This window comes from Nannobrachium achirus, assembly GCF_963921795.1.
Source record: "Nannobrachium achirus genome assembly, chromosome: 3".
Taxonomy (NCBI): domain Eukaryota; kingdom Metazoa; phylum Chordata; class Actinopteri; order Myctophiformes; family Myctophidae; genus Nannobrachium; species Nannobrachium achirus.
The window spans coordinates 10,659,214-10,681,957 of NC_137812.1; the positions used below are offsets into that span (position 1 = coordinate 10,659,214).

General features: G+C 44.5%; 1 protein-coding gene across 2 annotated transcripts in view; it reads left to right on the plus strand.

The window, feature by feature from the left end:
* LOC308281187 (ras and Rab interactor 2-like) overlaps positions 1–22,744 on the plus strand; it is a 79,495-nt gene that overhangs the window by 52,375 nt on the left and 4,376 nt on the right. Inside the window, exons 8-13 of one of the 2 annotated variants that reach the window (XM_080721303.1) lie at positions 3,939–4,926; positions 5,877–6,511; positions 15,854–15,936; positions 17,316–17,541; positions 19,372–19,503; positions 21,788–21,951. In XM_080721303.1, coding sequence (XP_080577429.1) covers positions 3,939–4,926; positions 5,877–6,511; positions 15,854–15,936; positions 17,316–17,541; positions 19,372–19,503; positions 21,788–21,951 — 2,228 coding nt within the window. Of the gene's footprint in view, positions 1–3,938; positions 4,927–5,876; positions 6,512–15,853; positions 15,937–17,315; positions 17,542–19,371; positions 19,504–21,787; positions 21,990–22,744 lie in introns of both variants that reach the window. The other variant, XM_080721304.1, reaches the window with a different exon arrangement.

Below are 22,744 nucleotides of genomic sequence, written 5' to 3' on the forward strand. Positions count from 1 at the left end.
AACTTGACTCCCATGCCCTGCATAAACTAACGCTGACGCTTAATTTATTGTCCCATCCCTAACTATGAATAAAGGCAGAAGATTTATAAAAAGATTTTGTCAGCTATTGACCTCTGTACTCGTGGAGTTAATCTAAGCTTTGTTCAGGTGCATCCATCATCATGGTTATGTTATTCCTGTTCCCCAGCTCTGGAGACCAGTGGCGTCAGTTCAGAAAAAGCTAAGGTATGGCAACATGACTGGTGTCTTGCACGCACGCGCCTTCGCGCGCGTGCAAGACACCAGTCATGTTGCCATACCTTAGCAACAGGCATGATACATTTATTTTAAGAAGTACATTTTATTTTTTCCTCACGTTTCTACGGTTTCTTGGGCTGGATATGGCAGCCTGGAATGGTTGTTCAAGTGCAGCTAAACTTGGCATGTTAGTAAACGTGCCACAATTAACAATAATGAATTGCACCTGTGCAGCTGACCTGCAGAACCTGGGAATATACCATGTTGCCAAGATGGGGAGAATAAAAGTGTGGAGAATATAATTATAATAACTTGTTAAAGTGACCATTTTGTTACATTTTGCATTTGTAGTTATTTTACTGTGATTTAACAACATAATAACCAGCACATAATAGACAAAGAGACATCCATGGATTTATATTTAAAGGAGCTGTAGTCAACTTTTTCTTGAAAAACGGACACTTTGTTTACATCCTTATATCAATCCATATAAAAGAATAGAAGAGGGATGTAAACAAAGTCATCCTGACAATGGCCAAAATGATTATTTTATCATTATTTTACGCTTTTTGTGGTCATTTTTGAATAGAAACAAATATATGAAGCTTAATCTTTTTTTATAACATATTTTCAACATTATTTTAATTTTAGCGTCCGTTTTTCAAGAAAAGGTTGACTATAGCTCCTTTAAAAGTAACTTTAATTTTCCCCCTGGACCTGCAGGGTATGGCAGCTGCATACCCCTGCCATACCCAAATGACGCCCCTGCTTGAGACGCTCTTCCCGTGGGCTCACGTGTCAGTCAGACTCTGCCCCAGTCAGCTCTCTCTCTCGTTGCCCTAGACACCGAGGTATTCTGAGACTCTCTTAATGCTTTCACCAGCTGCACCCCCGACAACCGCTTTTTTACGACCCCAGCAGCAGTTGTTTGCCTTTGCATTTTCAACCGAGCTGAGTGGGTGCAGAGCAGGGCCTTAACGACTTGTGATTTTTGCAAGTCGACTCAGTAAAAAGTTGGTTTGAAGTCGACTTTATCGTTTGATGACGTCATCACATCACACGCGACTCCCCGATTATTTTGGGGGGGTCCCCAGATGATTACCTTAACGTGAAACATTGTTTTCTCACTCAACAGTAAACAAACCAACATAAAGTTTAAGTGAATAGAGGGTATCTGCACATTTCTAAAGTGCCAATTTAAGTAAGGGATAATGAATGGCTCCGCGGTGAATGACGCTAGATAACAGACCGACGGCTTGATAACTCCCGAGGCGCTAGCCGAGGGAGTTATCAAAACGAAGGGATGTTATCTAGCGTCATTCACCAAGGAGCCATTCATTATCCCGCTTATTACCCGGCTACTAAATAAAATTAATAATTCGACTCAAAACTAAAAACAAAACAAAGTATTTCCTTGTTTACAGACGGCTGGAAGTGTTCCACAAGTGTCGACACGGTCGCCTTGGTAAACAAGGAAGTGCTGATTAGATAGAATCCATTTTCTGATACTACGTCGTCTATTTCTCGCTTAAAATATTCTGAAAAACATTCTTGAGAGCAACATTTAGTTCTAAATGTCGCTGTGTGTGTGTTTACATGGCTGACATTTTGGATACAGCTAAGATTCTCGCAGTGCAGCTGGACTGCAGCAGGTGCTCTGAGCCTTTGATTATAGGCAGCGGTCTGTTATAGAGCGGAGCGGTCTGTTATCGGGTGATAACAGACCTCTGATTTCAGCGCTCGACCAATCAGAATCAAGAATCCAAACAGGCCGGGTAATAAGGACTTTTAATACCTCTAAAATGGCAAATTAAACATTGTCCAAATTGTCAAATATATAGAAGCAGAAATTGTGAAAATTGCCGATCTACATGCTCTAGATCTGCTATTTTCACAATAGAACCAGGTTATACCAAATGTAATGTAGCACTGTAATATTGGATCATTCCGTTCTTGACAATAAGCTATCCTACTGTTTGAATGCTGCACAGATGCACACATGGAGCAAAAATAATGATAGAAAAAACACAAAGGCCTTTTTTTTTTCAACTTCGACTTTCGACTTTCTCTGGCGGGAGTCGACTTGTGTAATGAAGTCGACTGAGTCGACTTGTCGACTTTTTTGTTAATGCCCTACGCATTTTAAAGTAGGCGCTTTTTTTTTGTTGGCTGCCTGTCCCTCTCTTCATTTGATGAGATAACTGTTTGGTATTAATGTGTTATTGCAAGGGTCACAGTAGCGTCTTTGTGTTCCAAGTGGTCATCTAAGCTGCGTGAGTTATCTCAGGGTACCGGCTTTGCCAAAATGGCAGCGAACAATGGATCAATTCAACAGATATGCATGTCAGGCCCCGTCTAGGAGACACAAAACAGGAAGGACGTTTTGGTTCCAAGTGTTAGAGGACACACGGGGTGATGAGGGGAAAAAAAAGCAGCAAATAAAATCGGGGGTGGAAGCGAAAACTTTGGAATCTCTTACGGGTCGATCTTTTGTACACTCTGAGGGAGTTCAATTGACACTCCGGGTTTTACTGTGTTGTGCAGGCACGTGCACACATAGACATCAAAGGGGGCTTGAGCCCCTGCCCTTTTATCTGTCTGTAAAAAGTGCCCTCCAGACCATGAATGCCGTTTTTACTAAGGTGAAATAAATGCAAATGCACTCTCTCCATGCCATACCTGAAGACAGCATTCAAGAGAATTAATTGCCTTGTCCAAACTCTCCTGAACTTTATGTTGAAAGGATGTCCATCTCTGTTTAGAAATCCATGCCGTTGAGCCACATCTCCAGTATAGACTTGATTATGCTTAGTTTAGTGTGGCATCACACACTGAAAATAGCCGACCTCCAAGCTCACAACGCGTCGCGCTGCGACGCGTTGTGAGCTTGGAGGTCTGCTATTTTTGATATTTCCACCAAAGGCCCCATTAGAAATGTCAGCCCCTGCCTCTCTAACATTCTCTGCACGTCCCTGGTGCTGTGTTGTGAGTTGTGTAGCCATACGGAATAAGAGGGGAGGAGACCACAGAGCAGGAAGGAGGAGTGGACAGAGATTGTGCTGCTCTTGTGGTGTGTTTAGCAACCTCCCACTATTTGATTAGCATGAGTGACTCCCTCTCTCTCTCTCTCAGTCTCTCTCTCTCTCTCTCTCTCTCAGTCTCTCTCTCTCTCTCTCTCTGTGTGTATGTGCGTCCCTCTGGGTGTGTTTGTGTGTGTGTGTGTGTGTTGGCATTCAGTGACTCAGAGTTGAGAGACGCAGAGTCGAAACTCACTACGCTTCTGCCACTGTTGAGAAGCCAGAGCAGTGTAGTGTCGGTATAGGAGAAGTTAGGAGAAAGAAAGGGAGAATAAGCTGCCTTAAGTCCAAACACACTTTACGGGAAACAACGGAACTGTACTAACGTAAGTGGATTATGGTCAAATAATGCTGCCTTTTTCCTCTGCCCATAATGAAATGTATTGTGTTCTAACTTCTTTGGGTGTCACAGCCGTCTAGCAGGGTGTCGGGAAATAATGCTATTTTGGGCTTTCATTGAGGTTTAGGAGCATGTGTTCTTCATTTGACCGGATTTGAAGACTGCCTCTCTCTGGGTTTTTATTTGTTGCTTACGTGTGCGTGTTTACGTGTGTGTGTGTGTGTGTGTGTGTGTGTGTGTGTGTGTGACCGTGTGTGTGTGTGTGTGTGTGTGTGTGTTTCCAGGTTTCTGGGACTCTGCCCTCAGCAGCCAGCAGCCCACCTCCCCCGCAGCGTCCCGCCCCCTGAGTCGCACCCTGAGCCCCCAGCGCAGCCACAGGGCCAGTAGGGGAGCAGAGGAGAAGGAGGGGACGCACAGGGCAGGGACAGGGACAGCAGGGCAGCAGTGGCGGACCGGCTCGGCGCCGCGCCACCACGACAGCGCGCCGCCGACCCTGCGGTCTCGTCCCACCAGGAGCCAGACCATCGGGGCGCTGTGCTTCGTGAACCCCCTCTTCCTGCAGACCCACCACCACCGCCAGCTTGACGGAGAGACGGCCCCCCCTCCTCCTCCTCCTCCTCCGTCACCCCCGCGCGCGGCCGAGCTCGGCAGCAGCCCCGAGGACGATGGCGCCGCGGGCCGCTCGCCGGTGACGTCGTCGACGCCGTCCGCTCCCAGCGACCGGGAGGACCCGGACACCCGACGCGCCTCGGACGAGACCGAGGAGGCCAGCGCAGGCAAGTCGTCGCGGACCCCTCCCCCTCGCCCTCCCCCGCCCCGCTCCATGCCCCCCCGCCGGCGCCCGGCCCCGCCCCCACCAGGCCAAACGACCGCGGCCAAGCCCAAGAGCATGCCAGAGAACGCCGTGGCGCCAGCGCCGCCGCCGCCCGCCACGCAGCACCTGTCCCCCAGTCGCCGCCCGGCGCCCTCTCGCCCCGCCTCCATGGGTGCCAAGCACCCGAGCAGCAGCAGCAGCAGCAGCCCTTCCAAGAAGGCCAGCGCGCCCATCCCCGTGCCCGCCGCCTCGTCCAGCGCGTGCCCTCCTCCCCGGCCCAAGAAGCCCGACCTGGAGGCGCACCGCTGCCACGAGGCCCTGGACGACGAGACCATCGCCAAGGCCCTGTCCCGCGCCAAGCTGCCGGCGGCGACGTCACCCTCCTCCTCCTCCTCTGTGCCGCTGGAGAACGGCGCCGGCGGCACCCCTCCCAGCCCCGCCACGCTGAAGACCGCCAGGTATGGCTCTGCACTGTTAAGTAGTTTTTCAGTGTCATTTGCTTGTGTTATGACGAGATAACGGTGAGACGCTTATGTAGCATGGCTGTAGCATGACTGTTATGGACACTTTGTTATGTTATGGACGGCTGAAAGTATTCTACAAGTGTTACGCTGGGCGTCCCCCCCAGCGCAGCACGGTCGCCTTGGAAAACAAGGAAGTGCTGATTAGATAGAATCCATTTTCTGATACTACGTTGTCTATTTCTCGCTTAAAATATTTTTAAAAATATTCTTGAGAGCTACGTTTAGTTCTAAATGTCGCTGTGTGTTTGTTTACATGGCTGACATGTTGTCTACAGCACAAGATTCACGCAGTGCAGCCTGACTGCAGCAGGTGCTTTGAGCCTTTGATTAGGCAGCGGTCTGTTACAGAGCGGAATATCAGACCTCTGATTTCAGCGATTGACCGATCAGAATCAAGCATTCAAACAAGCCGGGTAATAAGTAGTAATATTTGTGTTATGATGTGATAACGGTGAGACACTTATTTATCATTGACTGTTATGGACACTTTATATTCTCTTGTTTTGTTGTCCGATGTAGACAACATTATTTTTTCTTTTCATACTTCCCCTGTAACTTTGTAACCTTAACTGCTGTGCCAAAACACTCACGATAATCGTATCGTGGAGATTTAATTTATCGTGATATCGTCCTCCGTCGTGCACTGGGATCAATTCACCTTTTATTTGCCAAGCTGCATATGGGTACTTATAATATACTACGTACTTGATACAGTCGCAATGTGACGCGTTGTGAGCTTGTAGATCTGCTATTTTTTGGCAAATGTTCCGCCCTGGGATAATGGATTTTGATATCATGATAATATCGTAAATCGCGATTTCTTTTGTCACAATAATCGTGATATGACATTTTGTTATCGTCCCATCCCTGATCTCTCTATCTAGGTGCGAGGGTGGCGGGGGCCGGCAGAGGCTCAGCGACATGAGCATGTCCACCTCCTCCTCCGACTCCCTGGACTTCTCCCAGTCGCCGGGCTTCTCCCTGGGCCTGCCTCCCAGCCCCGCCCCGCACCACCGCCGCAAGCGGCGCGACACGGCCGAGGACAGCAGCGAGGAGGAGGACGAGGAGGAGGAGGAGGAGGACGAAGAAGAGGAGGAGGACTACGGCGTGAGCCTGGAGAACGACCTGGACGCCGGGCTCCGGCCGCCCTTCAAGTCCCGCCGGCGGAGGGTGGTGGGGGGCATGGGGGGCGTGGTGGGCCTGAGCGGGAGCTCCTTCATCCTGCCGCGGGCCCTCAAGGGCCACTTCCGCAAGGTGAGCGGCGTGTTCAGCTCGCTCATGACGCCGGAGAAGCGCGCGGTCAAGCGCATCACGGAGCTGTCGCGCAACAAGGGCTCGTACTTCGGCTCGCTGGTCCAGGACTACGTGGGCTTCGTGCAGGAGAACCGCGCCAGCCACACGTCGGCCCTGGACCTCCTGCAGACGCTGCGGCAGTTCATGACCCAGATGAAGGCCTACCTGCGGCAGAGCTCGGAGCTGGACCCTCCCATAGAGTCGCTGATACCAGAGGACCAGATAGGTGAGTGTGTAGGGCTGGGTCACCATTATGGCATTTTACGTGACTGATCGATTGTCACTCAAATTAATTGCGATTAACGATTTAATTGTGTTTTTTTGTCGTTGACAATTGCATTTCTGTTTGGCTTGTAGGCGTCGAAGTTGCACGTGGCAGATATGACACATAACCTAAATATACAAAGAAATGACTGGCATATTTGACAACATTATACTTTAAAAAGAACATTGATAGTGAAAATAGCTGATCTGCTATTTCCACTATTTTTGAAAATGGGTGAAATAATATGAACCTTTTTCAACATGGAAACAATTGACGATTATGACAATGTAATTGTGATTATGTCAAATAATTGTGATTATGTCAAATACTTGCGATTGGACGATTATGTAGTAATTGTGACAGGCACAGGCCTGGGTGAGTGACACCTGACCGCTCATGTGACGTCCGTTAGATTCAAACCCGGAGCGTTATCAGGGTCAACAGGTGGATTACTCTAGTAGTGTGAGCACTCAACCGCTTTCAACTTGCTGTCGTAGTTAATGTTTACGTATGTGCGTGTGTGCGCGTGTGTCTAAGCATGTCCCCATTTCCTTACAAGTCAGCTCCCTCTGTTTCCATTTGAACACATTGGGAAGTGAAACTGCTGTGATTTCAACTTTGAAAGGGACAAGCAGCATGACTTCATTCATTGACAATTCTCTTGAAGTGCCAAGAGCAGGCACTTGCACACATTGACATTAAAGGGGCTTGAGCCCCTGCCCTTTTATCCATCTGTAGAAAGTGCCCTCTTCAGACCATGAATGCAGTTTCTATGATGAAAGAAATGCAAATGTCCTTTTTCCATGCCATACCTGAAGGCAGCTTTCAAGAGAATCGCCTTGTCTAAACTCTCCTGAACTTCAGTGCAGCATCCTATGTTGAAAGAATTGCCCTCTCTGTGTAGAAATCCGTGCTGTACACCACATCTCCAGTATTCACTTGATTATGCTTAGTTCATTGACGTATCAAGCACCGAAAATAGCCGACCTCCAAGCTCACAACGCGTCGCAGTTGTGTCTGCTTTCGGTATTTTCACCAAACGGCCCTTTTATAAATTTCAGCCCCTGCCTCTCTAACATTCTCTGCACGTCCCTGGCCAAGAGACCTAGTATCTCCCCGACGCTTGCCAATTGCCATATTAGTCTGTTTTTATACAAGTGTTAGGTTACAGAAATGCCAGTCCCCACGAGTGACCCTATTCTATTCTAGGCCCCTTGACTTTAATACCACATTAACCGTGGCGTCCCTATTTTGGACATGTCATTATAGCTGGAAATTGCCTACGTGGGCTTTAGAATTCAGACTCCCATTGCACAGCAAAATTAGCAGATCTACAAGCTGATATACAAGCTCATGACATGTTAATATACAAAGATTAGTGATAAAACTCACACTACAGCATCACATATTGAGCATTCGGAATGGCCGTAATGCTAATCAGTTTACAGTTTAGGCATTTAGTAGACGCTTTTTTTAATCCAAAGCGACTTACAATAAGCAGGTAATACATCCATATAATAAGCAAGATAATATGTCAGTACATCAACAACAATACAACAAATGCATAGGAATATCTATCTAGAAAAAATAATAACAGGTAGACCTAGACCACGCACCTAATCAGTAAAAAACTTCTAAAACCTAAAGAATGCTATCTAGCTTCATGTGTGGTCATCAAGGGAAGGGGAGTGTTACAGTAGTGCTATGGGTTTGGGTGGAGTCTGAAGAGGTGAGTCTTCAGTCCACGGCGGAAGCTAGGGAGTGAGTCTGTTGTTCTAAGTGCGACAGGGAGTTTATTCCACAGTTTAGAGGCCAGAAGGGCAAATTGTCTAGGACGAGTGGATTTCTGTTCTGGGGTTTTTAGCGAGGGTTCTGTCAGCATCCCTGCGTTGGCTGATGTAATGACTTATAAATCATCCTATCAGGTCATCAGATGCTAAATATAAAAATGGCCATAAGGCAATGGCTGCTGGAAAAGAGACAAGACAAAACTGGTCGGTGGTGGGACGCGCTCGGCTGAGGTCACGACTGATTGTGAAATAGCCTACTCCATGCTGACTTAACCAGCTCCATGGAAGAGGGCGTCTCTCTCAACTGGATCACAGCAGAGTGCCTCGCGTTGAATATGCAACGCTGTCTTTGTTGCTCTTCCCTCCTCCCTTGTTCTTTGTAAACAATAACAGCTGAGGCCTTGTTCCGAGACAGAGAAGTGGCCCATTCTGCTTTCTGTTGCCCGGACCACAGAATACGCACATGCAGTCTGTAACACTCACACAAATATTCCCCTGGCTAAGGGGAAACGTGCACAAATATAAAGCTGCCCTATATAGCAGGCCGCCCACTCAAAGTTCTTTTCTCAGAATAGGAATGATATTCCATGCCTAGAGAATGAGCTGTCCTTGAATAATCCAAGTGAGTAAGTAAGTAAACCACGTTCAGGATAGGATCGTCATAACAGATAGATAGCTAGCTAGAAAGATAGATAGACAGACAGATATTGTCATTGTACAAAGTATAACAAAACTTTGCTCCGCAGCGGTCCTCTCCAAATAGCAGCATAGATCAGAAGTAAATTGTCTCTGTCGTTTGGAAACAAAACTGTTACTTTTCAAAGTTTTTAAAGTAGCAGATCTACAAGCTCAGAACGAGCGTGTGGATCTGCTACTTTTGATACTTCTGTGTGCTGCTGTAGTATGATCAAGTAGGGCGTTACTTTACGACATACAAAAAAGAAAAAGATGGAAGAGAAGATAATAATAGAGCAGCTGTACTTTAGTGTGTTATTTTTTCTCTCTCTCTCTCTCTCTCTCTCTCTCTCTCTCTCTCTCTCTCTCTCTCTCTCTCTCTCTCTCTCTCTCTCTCTCTCTCTCTCTCTTTCTGTTCTCAGTGGCGTCAGTTTAGAAAAAGCTAAGGTATGGCAACATGACTGGTATCTTGCACGCGCGCCTTCGCGCGCGTGCAAGATACCAGTCATGTTGCCATACCTTAGCAACAGGCATGATACATTTATTTTAAGAAGTACATTCTATTTCCCCCCCCGTTTCTACGGTTTCTTGGGCTGGATATGGCAGCCTGGAATGGTTGTGCAGCTCAACTTGGCATCTTAGTAAAAGTGCCACAATTAACAATAATGAATTGCACCTGTGCAGCTGACCTGCGGAACCTGGGAATATACCATCTTGTCAAGATGGGGAGAATACAAGTGTGGAGAATATAATTATAATACCTTGTTAAAGTGACCATTTTGTTTAATTTTGCATTTGTAGTTATTTTACCTTAATTTAACAACATAATAACCAGCACAGATAGGCATTCATGGATTTATATTTAAAAGTAACTTTTATTCTCCCCCCTTGGATACCAGGGTATGGCAGCTGCATACCCCTGCCATACCCAATTGACGCCCCTGTCTGTTCTGTTCTTCTTCTTTTTTTGCATGCATGCATGCAGTGAAATCTAAAGAGTTCAAACCCGGACAAAGACAGCGCAGACCCCCTGGGTCTGATGTCATGTTAAATCCGCAGAAATCTGGCTAGCCATCGTCACGAAAAGGGACTGCCCACTTGTCCCTTTTCTGCGTAGCCATCATTGACTCTTGTCCTGAGAGATTGAATCCGCAGCAATACAGTATGTTCAAAGGAAAATGGAAGTAGGACTCGTCCTCCTAGACAGCATGTTTATGGCGGGAGTGTAGTTCTTTGGAATGGAGTAGAAACCTTCACAGCTTAATGGGAAAGAGGAACTGTTTAGACTTGAAAGCAGTTTGTACTACTCTTGAAAGAGTCCCTAGTCTGGGGTGAACATTCTGTGAAAATGGCCACGAGCTCGCACAGTGGGTCAAACTTCTAGATCAGGGGTCTTCAACGTTTTCAGGCCAAGGACCCCTTATTTGAGTGAGAGATGAAGCAGGGACCCCTACAACCTGTTCATAGATTCCATACCCCCTACAACCTGTTCATAGATTCCGCAGCGCGAGGCGTTGGGAGCTTGTAGATCTGCTATTTTTGGCTAAAGTTCTCAGAATATGGATGCTAAGGGTTCAAGTAGTTAATATAAAAAAGGAGAAAAAAAGGTTTCTATCACACACAGATTTGGAGGACCCTCTGTAGTAACTCTGAGGGACCTGTTGAGGACCTCTGTTCTAGATCATCTATTGTCAGATGGATAGATATTTGATATAGAGACGTTTAAGTAGTTGAAAGTTTGAAAAGGTTTGTAGTGTGTGCAGAGGCTACAGCGGCAAAATGCTGAAGCCGTACTGGCGTCTTTACAGCTCTCTGAGTTAAATTTAACTGCCAGAAGTGAAGAGGGTTTTCCCTTCAGGATGTGATCTTAAAGAGGCAGGACGGGCAGCGCAGCGAAGACGGAAGAGTTGGAAAACTGCGGACACACCCTGACTAATGGTGGTGAACCGAGGGTAGTCGGTGTGAGCAGCAGAGAGAGGATATGGATCAAAGCGCGAAGCCTTCGTTTTCAGCCTCGTAAATCAGGATTCAAGACATCCGGGCGGCACAAAGTTCACGTGCAAGGCCCCCGAGGGAGCTGCACAAACTGCTGGATACCTGGCATAGTTCACTTTCAAGTCTGAAAGTATGTTTGTGTGGACGTTGAGCTACGTCGAGCAATCTGTAATAATGTAACACCTGTAATACAGCTCTGGTTATATCAACGTTATATCGGCAATAACAATAAATTAATATATGGTGGATTGGAAAAGATAGTAGTGTGTGTGTGTGTGTGTGTGTGTGCGTGCGCGTGTGTGCGTGCGTTTGTGTGTGCGCGACTGCGTTTGTGCCTATTAATTAGTCTGTGTTTGTGGGTTTTTGTTAGCGTGCTCATAAGACTCTGCATGGTGCGTGGGCTAGAGCAGCTGTTTCACAAATAGAACTGTGGTTTTACTAAAAAAGAAAAATGAATGAGCGACTATTCTAACAATAGCTTTCAGTATCACCACTATGAGGCTATTTCTCATGTACTATTACGACATATTGGGACAATTTAAACTTCCAAGACAACATTATCAGGGTACCTACAGTATTACAGAACCATTTGAAATGGGAGTCCATGGCCTAAAGGAAGTCTGTTTGGCTTTAGAGCAGGAGTTCCCAGTCTTTTTCAGCGCGAAAGCCAAAAAAATACATAATTTATGGTGTCTCCCCAGGATCTAAATGCACCAAAATACATAGTAAATGAATCATTAAGCCCTATGTAAAAAAAAGACTTAAATGACTACGGGAAAATACTTTGTAGGAAAGGTTGAAAGACAAGGTATTTACCATAACAATGGGTCCCCAGACTCCACACAGAGCACAAGATAGGTCACGACCCTACGTTTGGGAAAGCTTGGGCTAGAAGAAGATTGTCATTGTTTGACCTACAACAAGTCTTTTTTTTCCACCAGTGTTAATGTTTTACCACATCAGTCACTCCTTTACCGTGAAGTCCTTCAAACAGATTAGTGGGCTAAACAGAACAACACAACAGACATTGCTCAACCTACAAAGTACACCGGCCTCTCCATTACAGGAAATGAGCAGTAAGGAAATGTGTGTGTTTTCCACTGACATGGCTCAACACCACACCACTCCACACCGCCCACGTGTGCCACGTTTTCTACTACAAGGACCTGGGTAGAGTGGTGTGAAAGTGGTACTAAACGTGGTACTAAAAAGTATCCAATCTAGAGTAGGTCTGAGCTATAGGCCAAACAGGGCCAAACACTTCATAATGACTGATCGCCCACTGACTTTTCATTTAGACCACCAGGATATAGTTGTAATACATGATAATAGATTCTATTGTGTTATAACCACTATTATAGTCTATTATAGTGTATTATAGTTATCATAGTAAAACATTAATAATTTAGTGTATTATAATCACAGTTATAATCCATTAATGTGTATTATAATTAGTATAGTTGTAATACAATTTTATATTGTATTATAATCACAGTTAAAAGGGTCAATTTGTTTCTTACCAATAGGGGTATTTTTGTGTAATGGAAAATGTAGATATTTGTATGTGGTGCGGTGTGGTGTGGTGTGGTGTAGTGTCGTGTAGTGTGGTGCTAAAGCTGCAGTCAAAAAGGGGCTTTTCTGTGCACAAGGCTCACTGAATCGAACATTTAGCGTGTGTTATGGCTGTGTACAGTACAACGCACAACCTATGGCATGTCCAGTAATACGCGCTTATTTCCCAATGTACTTCCCTTTGTAAACATAAGAACCAGAGTGTGTTTGTTCAACAATTGAGTGCACTGTAAACAACCCAGGTTTTGTCTTGATAGCGGTGTGTTATAAAGGCCTAGCAGGCATTTCCCTCTGGCTACCTCCTGTGTTGGAGCTGTCTCCTTGCAATAAGCAGAGCTGCTGTCTTGTCCAAGGTCAAAAGGTTCACCCCATGCTTACACCGGCCTTTCTCTGTGTAGCCAAAAGGTGAACTTGGGCCACAAGTCTTGGGGGGGTGTTTTCCTGGAAAAGACTGGACTGGCTCTGGACACACGCATGCATGCGCGCACGCACGTACACGCACGTACACGCACGTACACGCACACACACACACACACACACACACACACACACACACACACACACACAACACACACACACACACACACACACACACACACACACACACACACACACACACACACACACACACACACACACACACACACACACACACACACACACACAACACACACACACACACACACACACACACACACACACACACACACACATACACACAGGAAAGTAAAAGTTGACTGTAATTGTTCCCCTCTTTTTTTTTTACCCCGAATCTCTTCGCAAGTGATGCGTTGTGAACTTCTGTTCCCCCAGAATAGGGATGCCACGGTTCAAAACGGCTACTAATATGCTTTTAAACTTGAATTCTATCATTGTATTTTGAGGATGACATTGTGTGTTCTTTGTGACCAGGGAGTTGTGGAGAATGAGCTTCATTTGTTTTAGTTTTTTCACTGTCCACTGTACAATGACGTCATTTACTGTTTTGTTTTGTTTTTTAATCCAGGATAAGTATCCAGATTTGTTTTGGATGTCTGAAGGTTGTATGTTATGTTGGCTGTTCACTAGGGAAGTTTTGGTTTTGAGAAAAAATAGCCCCCGGGCACCAAACACCCACCGGGGATCTGACACCAGTTTGTGTGTCGCAAATAGCTGCCGCTGCCCATTTCGGGGGTTCAAATCGATTTCGCGAATTAAACTCCCAGGCTACTATTTGGAAATATATCTATCTATCTTATCTAACAATCTGACAGAACACTTCCCAGCCGGGAAGCTCGTTCTCAAAAGTGCTGGAAAACTACTGCCAGCCTACAGTATATAGAGACTCTGCAAAGCCCACCGTTTTACCCAGACTCTGCAATTTTCCAGTACAACAGAGCAAGCTTGTGTGACACACACAACCTGTTGGGAAGTGTTAGTCAGATTCTCACGTTCTTCCCACTATGGAACAATAGGATTCCAATGAAATACCAGCAAAGCAGTCATTAAAAACTATGGATGAGTGTTCCAGTCCAATGACATATTTGAGTACCCCCAGGGGTGTCGCACCAAATTCTGGGCCCTGGGTACAAGGATTCACTGCGGGGCCCCTGTGCTTTAACAATTGAAAAATAGCAGATATACAAGCTCGTGCCGCGCTGCGAGCTTGTAGATCTGCTATTTTTGAAAAATCACGAAAATCTTTGAATATTTGAAATCCTTCTGAGATCCTTCTGAAAAACCTGTGTTTCTATGTCAGTGGTGCTCAAACCTTTTCATGTGAAGGACCCCCAAAATGGTATGTATTTGGCACAGAACCCCATCTCAAAATATTGAGTTCCAGGGACCCACCCAGAAGCAAAATTTGAGTTACAAATGTTCGCTTAAAAAATACATATATTCAAAGATTTGCACACATTTTCACGACTTTACAAAAATAGCAGATCTACAAGCTTGCAGCGCGGCACTCGGTGCCGCGCTGTGAGCTTGTATATCTGCTATTTTTCAATAGCTAAAGTATAAAATAATTAAGGCCCCTCCACCACCTTGGGCCCTGGTAACTCAGTCCCACTTTCCTACCCCCAGTGACGCCCCTGAGTACCCCTCTAAAAAGCACATAAGAGTAAATGTATTTTGTTCTGGTTCCTCTTACAATATAGCAGCAATAGAAAATTGTAATAGTAGGTTCTTTTTTGGTGTGTCTACAAATCTGTGATGCTCCTAACTATTCACTCCTTGTATCCCTTCTCATCGTTTTGATAGATGCTTAGTTACGTTGTCTAATATGCAGATATGTTGTTTGTAGTTTGGCTTGGCCACCGATGCTAAGAGTGTTATTTAGATAGATAGCATGTTGTTGAGACGGAAGCCAGGTTCACCTGGTGTCCTAGTTTCTTTAAAGCAGCACCTTGTTTATTTTTGCCCTCTACTTGCGTGACCGTAGCTTGCCCTGTCATTTATTGACTAGGGTTCATTAGTGGTGTAAACTGTAAAGTATCTAAGTACATTTACTTAAGTACTGTACTTACGTAAGTACAATTTTGAGTTATTTGCACTTTACTTAAGTATTTCCAATTTCCAATACCTTTGCTTCTACTCAGCTAGATCTTGGATCCAAATATTGTAGGCTACTTTTACTCCACTACATTTATTTGAAAACAAGTTACTTTGCAGATATAAATTACAATATTATAAAACAACATACATAAACCACTTTAGCCCTATTTTATACCATGGCTATTTGAACATAGCTGATCTACAAGCTCACAACGTGTCGCGATGCGACACATTGTGAGTTTGTACTGTAGATCAGCTATTTTCAAATATTTTGTACTTTTTGGTACTTTAAGTACATTTTGAATTCCGGACTTTTAAGTGGAACAGAGTATTTCTATATAACAGTATTGATACTTTTACTTCAGTGAAATATGGGAGTACCTTTTCCGCCACTAGGGTTCATGACGTTTTCTCTGATCTCGCGCTTGGAAGCTGCTCTGCATAAGAGCGCCGTCTCCTTAACCAGTCAAACCCCATATATACTGTGCTTTGTTTTACTAAGTATGTCGAAAACAAAAGTGCCAATGTACAAGCTCACAACACACTGCCAAGTGACGCATTGTGAGCGTGTAGATCTGCTACTTCCCCCCCCCCCCCCCCCCCCCCCTATTACAGAATAGGGATGCATTTTAAATTGTGTGTGTGTGTGTGTGTGTGTGTGTGTGTGTGTGTGTGTGTGTGTGTGTGTGTGTGTGTGTGCGTGTGCGCGTGTGCGTGTGCGTGTGTCATTCCACAGACCAAGTGCTGGAGAAGGCCATGCATAAGTGTGTCCTCAAACCTCTGAAAAGTGTGGTGGAGGTGGCCTTGCATGACTTCCAGGTGAGAATACGTATGACGAGCATGATCATTCCTAGCAGTGTGTTTCCTTTCCTTGCTGCAGTACCTTGGTAGATGCTTGCCTATCTTACGTAGATTCAAGTAGATCGACCCTTTCCCCCCGCCTCCCCGTTCGGAAATCTTCCAAACTAGAGAAGAAAATGAATCCTACAGGACTTTGACACCGCCAGCGTCCATATAGCTGTGTACATGCAGTGCTATAATGCAGTATAAACTGGTCCAAGTGTGTCTAGGTGTGCCCTGGGATTTTGCGGACAACCACACATTATTATTGCAATATATAGAACCTTACAAGCAGTTATAAATGGTAAATGGTGCATTTATATAGCGCTTTTGATCCAAAGCGCTTTACAGAGATTGTGCATTACATTCACCCATTCACGCACACATTCATACACCGGTGGCGGAGGAAACCATGCAAGGCACCAACCAGCTCACCGGGAGCAATGTGGGGTTCAGAGTCTTGCCCAAGGAACCTTCGATATTAACTCAGGGGGAGCCCGGATTCGAACTGGGAACCCTTCGGGAACCCTTCGTGCTCTAATAACGGTTTCTCTACCCCTGAGCTATGCCGCCCCAGTTATGAATAACCTCTTAACTTACTAAATCAGCAAATCTCAACCACTTTCAACCTGGCATCCATATTTTGGGCATGCCATTACAGGTGAAAATAGCCAATCTACAAGCTCGAGTCTCTTTCCACTATGAGCAGGTGTACCTTGAGATTTTGACTTTCACATTGGTGGGCTTTGCATGGGCACAGCAAGTTTTGGAAAGCGCTGCAAAATGTCACACCATTAGATCCTTCCTGTGCATTGTTGATTTCGTCGACTAAAACTATGACGAAAAATGTTTGTCGACTGTGTTTTTTTCACTGATGAAAATGAAATAAAAACTAAATAAAAAGTAAGCCATGATGATGACTAAAACTAAGACTAAATATATTGACAATTTCGTAAAAAAAATAAAAACTAGACTAAAACGTTAGGGAGGGACTAGTGCTGAAGAGAGTCGTTTTGTGTTTGGTTGCTCTCAGTGTTGCGTGCTGAAAATAGCCGATCTACAAGCTCACAACGCGTCGCGCTGTGACGCGTTGTGTGCTTGTAGATCGCAACCAAGTGTAAAATCAGCCATTACAATGACATCAAGGCCTGCCAAAATACATTTCAGTTGACTAAATCAACTGTAGATTTAGTCGCCTAAAATCTTATGATATTTAGTCGACTAAAATTAGACTAAAACTAAAACTTTTCAGGTGACTAAATCATGACTAAAACTAAAAGACATTTTATTCAAAAGACTATGACTAAAACTAAATCAAGATTTGCTGTCAAAAACAACACTGTTCTTGTGTTCTTCAGGTGAGCAGTGGGGCTTGGCAGCAGCTGAAGGAGAACCTGGCCCTGGCCAAGGCCAAGAGACCCCAGGACCTGGGGGTGGACGGCTGTGTGCCCCCCGACACCGTGGCCATCGAGAAGATCCGACACAAGTTCGTCAACATGAGGAAGTTGTACTCTCCAGAGAAGAAGGTGTCCCTGTTGCTGCGAGTGTGTAAACTCATCTATACCATCATGCAGGATAACTCAGGTATGCTGTTCAAAGGACGGAGTATAGAAGCATGCGTGTGTGTACTTGTATTACTGTGCATGTGATGGTCAAAGGTTCCAAGTAGAATTTGAGAAATAGACAATGTTAAAAACCCATTTGCTGCTCCAGACATGAAAGGGTTAAATGTCCAGCGTGCCGGCTGCCTGCTCCGTCCGCGGCCAGTCTCTTATTTTGAAGGCCGGAAGTAGATCGAGCTCACAATTCCTACTTGACGATCTTTACGATTCACCCGGAAGTAGTTCTGGTCCAGATGTAAACAGGGGTGGAAGATGGATCCCTTTATACTTTAGCTATTTTAGCGAGAATCCAGTGCCATCCTTGGCATCAAAAGTGTTTTTTGGAGAAAATGGACATTAAAGATGAGAAAGACCGTTGGCTTCCATGTTATGGGATCACTATTGTGTGCGCGTGGATGCGCGATGATGATGAATCGGCGAGTCCACCCGTGCCAGCGACATCGCGGGATCGGCACTCTAGATACCTTTATATTTCACAAGTATTCGCGGGATCGGCTACAAATGAGTTAAGACATTGGTCCTCACAAGAGAAATGTTTGTTTTAATGTAGAAAAATAGAATCATGTAGATGATCCACATGGGAACGGCCTGGCTCCAGTGTGAAGAGCCTGTGTCATTTATGTCAGATTTCTATGACATATCTATGATTTATGGTATATGGTTTCAGCCTGATAAGAGCCCCAGAGACTTCCATTATAAAATGGATTACTTATTAGTTATTATAATTTTACTATTTAAAAAAGAAATATATATATATATATATATATATATATATATATTTATATATATACTGTATATATAGTGGAGGAGGTACTTCATGTGACCTGCTGGCAGCGTGGAATTTGGCGCTGATTGGTCCGGTAGTTTGTGAGATTTGCTCTGGGCACACCGACAGACTATGGCTATACTCCATATAGGGTAGAGCCAGGGAATAAACATATTTGGGGAGCTAGCTAAGATTCAGGTTTCAACCATTAGGCATTTATAGGGCTAGGTTTAGTTTAGGGAGTGGGTTTAGGATTAGGGTTAAAGTTATGCTCGAGTTATACTTAGTTCTATTCTCAGAAAAATAGCCCATCTTCAAGCTCACAATGCACAGTGCGCTTAAGGCTTTTGGGTTAACGGTTAAAAATGTCACACACAAAAAAAGCAACAATAGCATTTACAACCTGCCATCCTAGAAGTTTGATGTGCTCATAATAAGTATGTGCGTGCTAGGGCATTAACGAAAAAGTGGACAAGTCGACTTCATTACACAAGTCGACTCCCACCTGAGAAAGTCGGAAGTTGAAAAAGAAAATCCTTTGTCTTTTTTTCTATCATTATTTTAGCTTTATTAATGCGAGGCGTTGTGAGCATGTAGATTGGCTATTTTCACAATTTCTGCCTCTGTATATTTGACAATTTGGACAATGTTTAAGTTGTCATTTTAGAGATGTTAAAAAGTCCAAATGTGCAGATACCCTCTATATACTTAAACTTTATGTTGGTTTGTTTATATCTGAGTGAGAAAACAATGTTTCACATTAAGTTAATCCTCTGGGGACCCCCCAGAAAATAGGGGTTTGTGTGTGATGTGATGACGTCATCAAACGATAAAGTCGACTTCAACTCAACTTTTTTACTGAGTCGAGTCGACTTGCAAAAATCACAAGTCGTTAATGCCCTCGTGCGTGCGTGTTTGTTTGCATGCATCCCTGTACTGTCTGTCTTTGTGAACAATGTACCTATCCCACCCATCCTCCTTACCGTGCCTCTCTCCGGTCTGCTGTCCGTTTCCCTTGCACCCTAGGGAGGATGTACGGAGCCGATGACTTCCTGCCCATGCTGACCTACGTGGTGGCCCAGTGTGACATGCCTCAGCTGGACTCGGACATCCAGTACATGATGGAGCTGCTGGACCCCTCTCTGCTGCACGGGGAAGGTGGGCTCCGGTCATTCTACGGTTCTTTAGGCCAGTGGTCCTCAACCTTTTCAGGCCGCGACCCCCAAAGTGTGCCTCACACACAGCCACTTTCTAGTTGTTGTTTTACAATAATGCATGTTTTTTTGAAGACATGCATGATGAGTAATATGAATGCCTGGACCTATTAACCAATTAACCCATTTAGGCCTGAACACATTATGACGCAATATTTTATGCTTTAAATATAAAAAAAATAGCAGATATACAAGCTCACAGCGCGGCACCGAGTGCCGCGCTGCGAGCTTGTAGATCTGCTATTTTTGAAAAATCGTGAAAATTAGAATTTTGACCCCGATTCTATAAGTGTCTTTTGAATCCTTCTAAGATTTTTGGAAAAAACCTAGGTTTCTATGTCAGCAATCTGGCCAGCCATCGTCAAAGAAAAGGTCCTTTTCACTTAACTGGAGCTCAGTTAGTCTGTTCTTGAGAGACTACTATGTCAGTGGATCTCAAAACTTCATATGAAGGACCCCCAAAATGATATGTATTTGGCCACGGACCCCCATTTCAAAATATCTAGTTCCAGGGACCCCCCCCAGAAGCAAAATTTGAGTTACAACCGTTCGCTTTGAAAATACATATATTCAAAGATTTGCACACATTTTCATGACTTTTTCAAACATAGCAGATCTACAAGCTTGTGAGCTTGTATATCTGCTATTTTTCACTGGTTAAAGCAGTCAATAATTCTAGGCCTAAATGGGTTAAACCCTATATACTCATTGACCGGAGTCCCCCAGGGGACTATAGTAGGCCTCCTGCTTTTTCCCCTCTATACCAAATCTCTCACAGAATGGATGCTAGGGTATTTAGTGATGCAAGAGTTCATGTGGTCAAATGTACTGTTCAAAGTTTAGTATGTTTCGCAGGAAGTATTTTAGTTGTTGTTCCACCGGAAGGCAGCTATTTGCATTTGAATAGCTTGTGTTCATATCAGTGTGAAAAGGAAATGGGGTACTTTGGGGTACTTTGGGGTGCCTTGCTAGAAGTACTTTGCATTAGCGCCCCCCTCCAGTAACCGATGGCATTGTTGACTCATTGCAAGAATGCAGGTAAATAACTTGACATCCTGTGTGGGCTGGAGAATGTTATCAGCTAGTATCACTGAGGTGCTAGGCAACCAGAACATTGTGTTGCTGGAATTTCCCTTTGATCAAGCCAGCCAATGTGGTTCATTAGAGAGCTTGAAAAAAATTAGGCTTTGGGAGGAAACGGCCATGTTGACGTTGGTAGGAAGTTCCAGTGGAAAAGTTGATTTGAATGGATTGGAATGGGTTCACATGTTACCGTTCCCACACCCCTCCCTCCCTATTAAGAGATATGTTCCTTTAACATAATCATTTATGGTGCTTTATAAGTTCTGACTAAGTGTAAAATCAGCCATTACGACGCCAACAAGGCCTGCCAAAAAAAAATTCTGTCGACAAAATCGACGGTATATTTAGTCGACTAAAATCTTGTACTATTTAATCGACTAAAACTAGACTAACGCCAAAACATTTCAGATGACTAAACTACCAGTAAGACTCCCTAATCGGGAGATAAGCGACCGTCAGGTCAGCAACCTCATGGTGGCACTAGAAGAGGGGCATGTGAGAAATCAGGGGCGGAGATTGTGGTTTGCCAGCCAAGGAGTGTGTGGGCAAAGTTTGGCATGGATATTGGCAACGGTGCCGGAGATAAGAGTTGGGCCAAAAGTTTTAGGGGTAGGTTTAGGCATAGTTTTACTGAGGTTAGGGTAAGGGTTAGGGTTAGGTTTAGGCATAGCCCAGCAAGCCAAATGACGTCATGATGACGTTATGATAACGTCCTCCGGTGACTCCGGTGACGTTCAGAACTCCAGATCACAGCCCATATAGGGATGATCTTGACGTCATTACCAGGACGTCATATGGACTATAGGATTATTGTTGTTGTTTGTAATGTTAGTTGAAATATGAGCATATAAGTTTATATTCTGGGACATATCTGACTAGTTATGATATTTATCTGGCCTCTCTGATTGATCCAGGACGTCCGTTTTCGTGGGCAGGATTTATGTTGGTTGAAATCAGGTGATATTCTTGACTTTGACTTGATCTGGCCCCAATCGAGACGACACTGATTGGTGTCGTCTCGATTGCTGGGAGTTGCATTTACCAAGATAACATTCACCAGGTTAACATTCACCAGCGTCGTACCAATATGTGACGTGGAACTATCGAACGTCGTAATTAATGCTACGCTCCCCTCTCTCCCTCAGGTGGCTACTACCTGACCAGTGCCTACGGAGCCATGGCCCTCATCAAGAACTTCCAGGAGGAGCAGGCAGCCAGGGTGCTGAGCTCCGAGGCCAGGAACACCCTGCACCAGTGGCACCGGCGGCGCACCACCCAGCGCATGGCGCCCTCGGTCGATGACTTCCAGGTATCAAGCCATACCTGAATCCACCTTGAGCCCAGGCAGTGAGTCTAAGTTGTCCCCCCCTACCACAACTCCAAATTTAATCTTTTGGCATCAAGAGAGTGCATGGAAACTGCTACCTATCAGAGAGGGTTCGTTCTCTGATGTTGTTCTCTTGCATATTTTTTTGATTGAACATTAACATCTTGAAAAAAAGGCACTCTGTAACAATTTTGGCATTAGTGTTGAGTTAGGAATGAATTCCTGCCAGGGAACAAAAGGGGTTGCTGATTGCAATAAGCGGCATTTAGGTTTGATATTACTATACTGTATGTATTAATAACGTTGTTAATGTCTTGACTCATCTAACTTAGCCGACTGTCTTGTGTTTTTGCATGTGTGTGCACTGCATCCACAACGTCTTGTCTTTAAACATTACACGCTTCATATTGTGCATTCTTATGGCGCTTTTCCACTGGAGCCAGACCGATATATCAGTTTGGCCACTATCTTTGCCATTATTTGACTTTTTGAGGTATCTGCCACATTTATACATCCAGTGTGTCTCATTTTTAACCACTTTCAACCTGGTGTCCCTATTTTGGACACCATTTTATTACATTTCTAACATTTTCAAGCTTATTTTACAAGCTCATAACACATTGCATTGCAATGTATTGTGAACTTGTAGATAGGCTATTTTTGAAAAAAGATTTATCCACCAAAAGATTATTATAATTTTTTAATTTTATTTATTTGTTTACTATGTAAATGTTCTCAAATAGAGTCTTTAATGAAATCAATTGTTTACTAATTG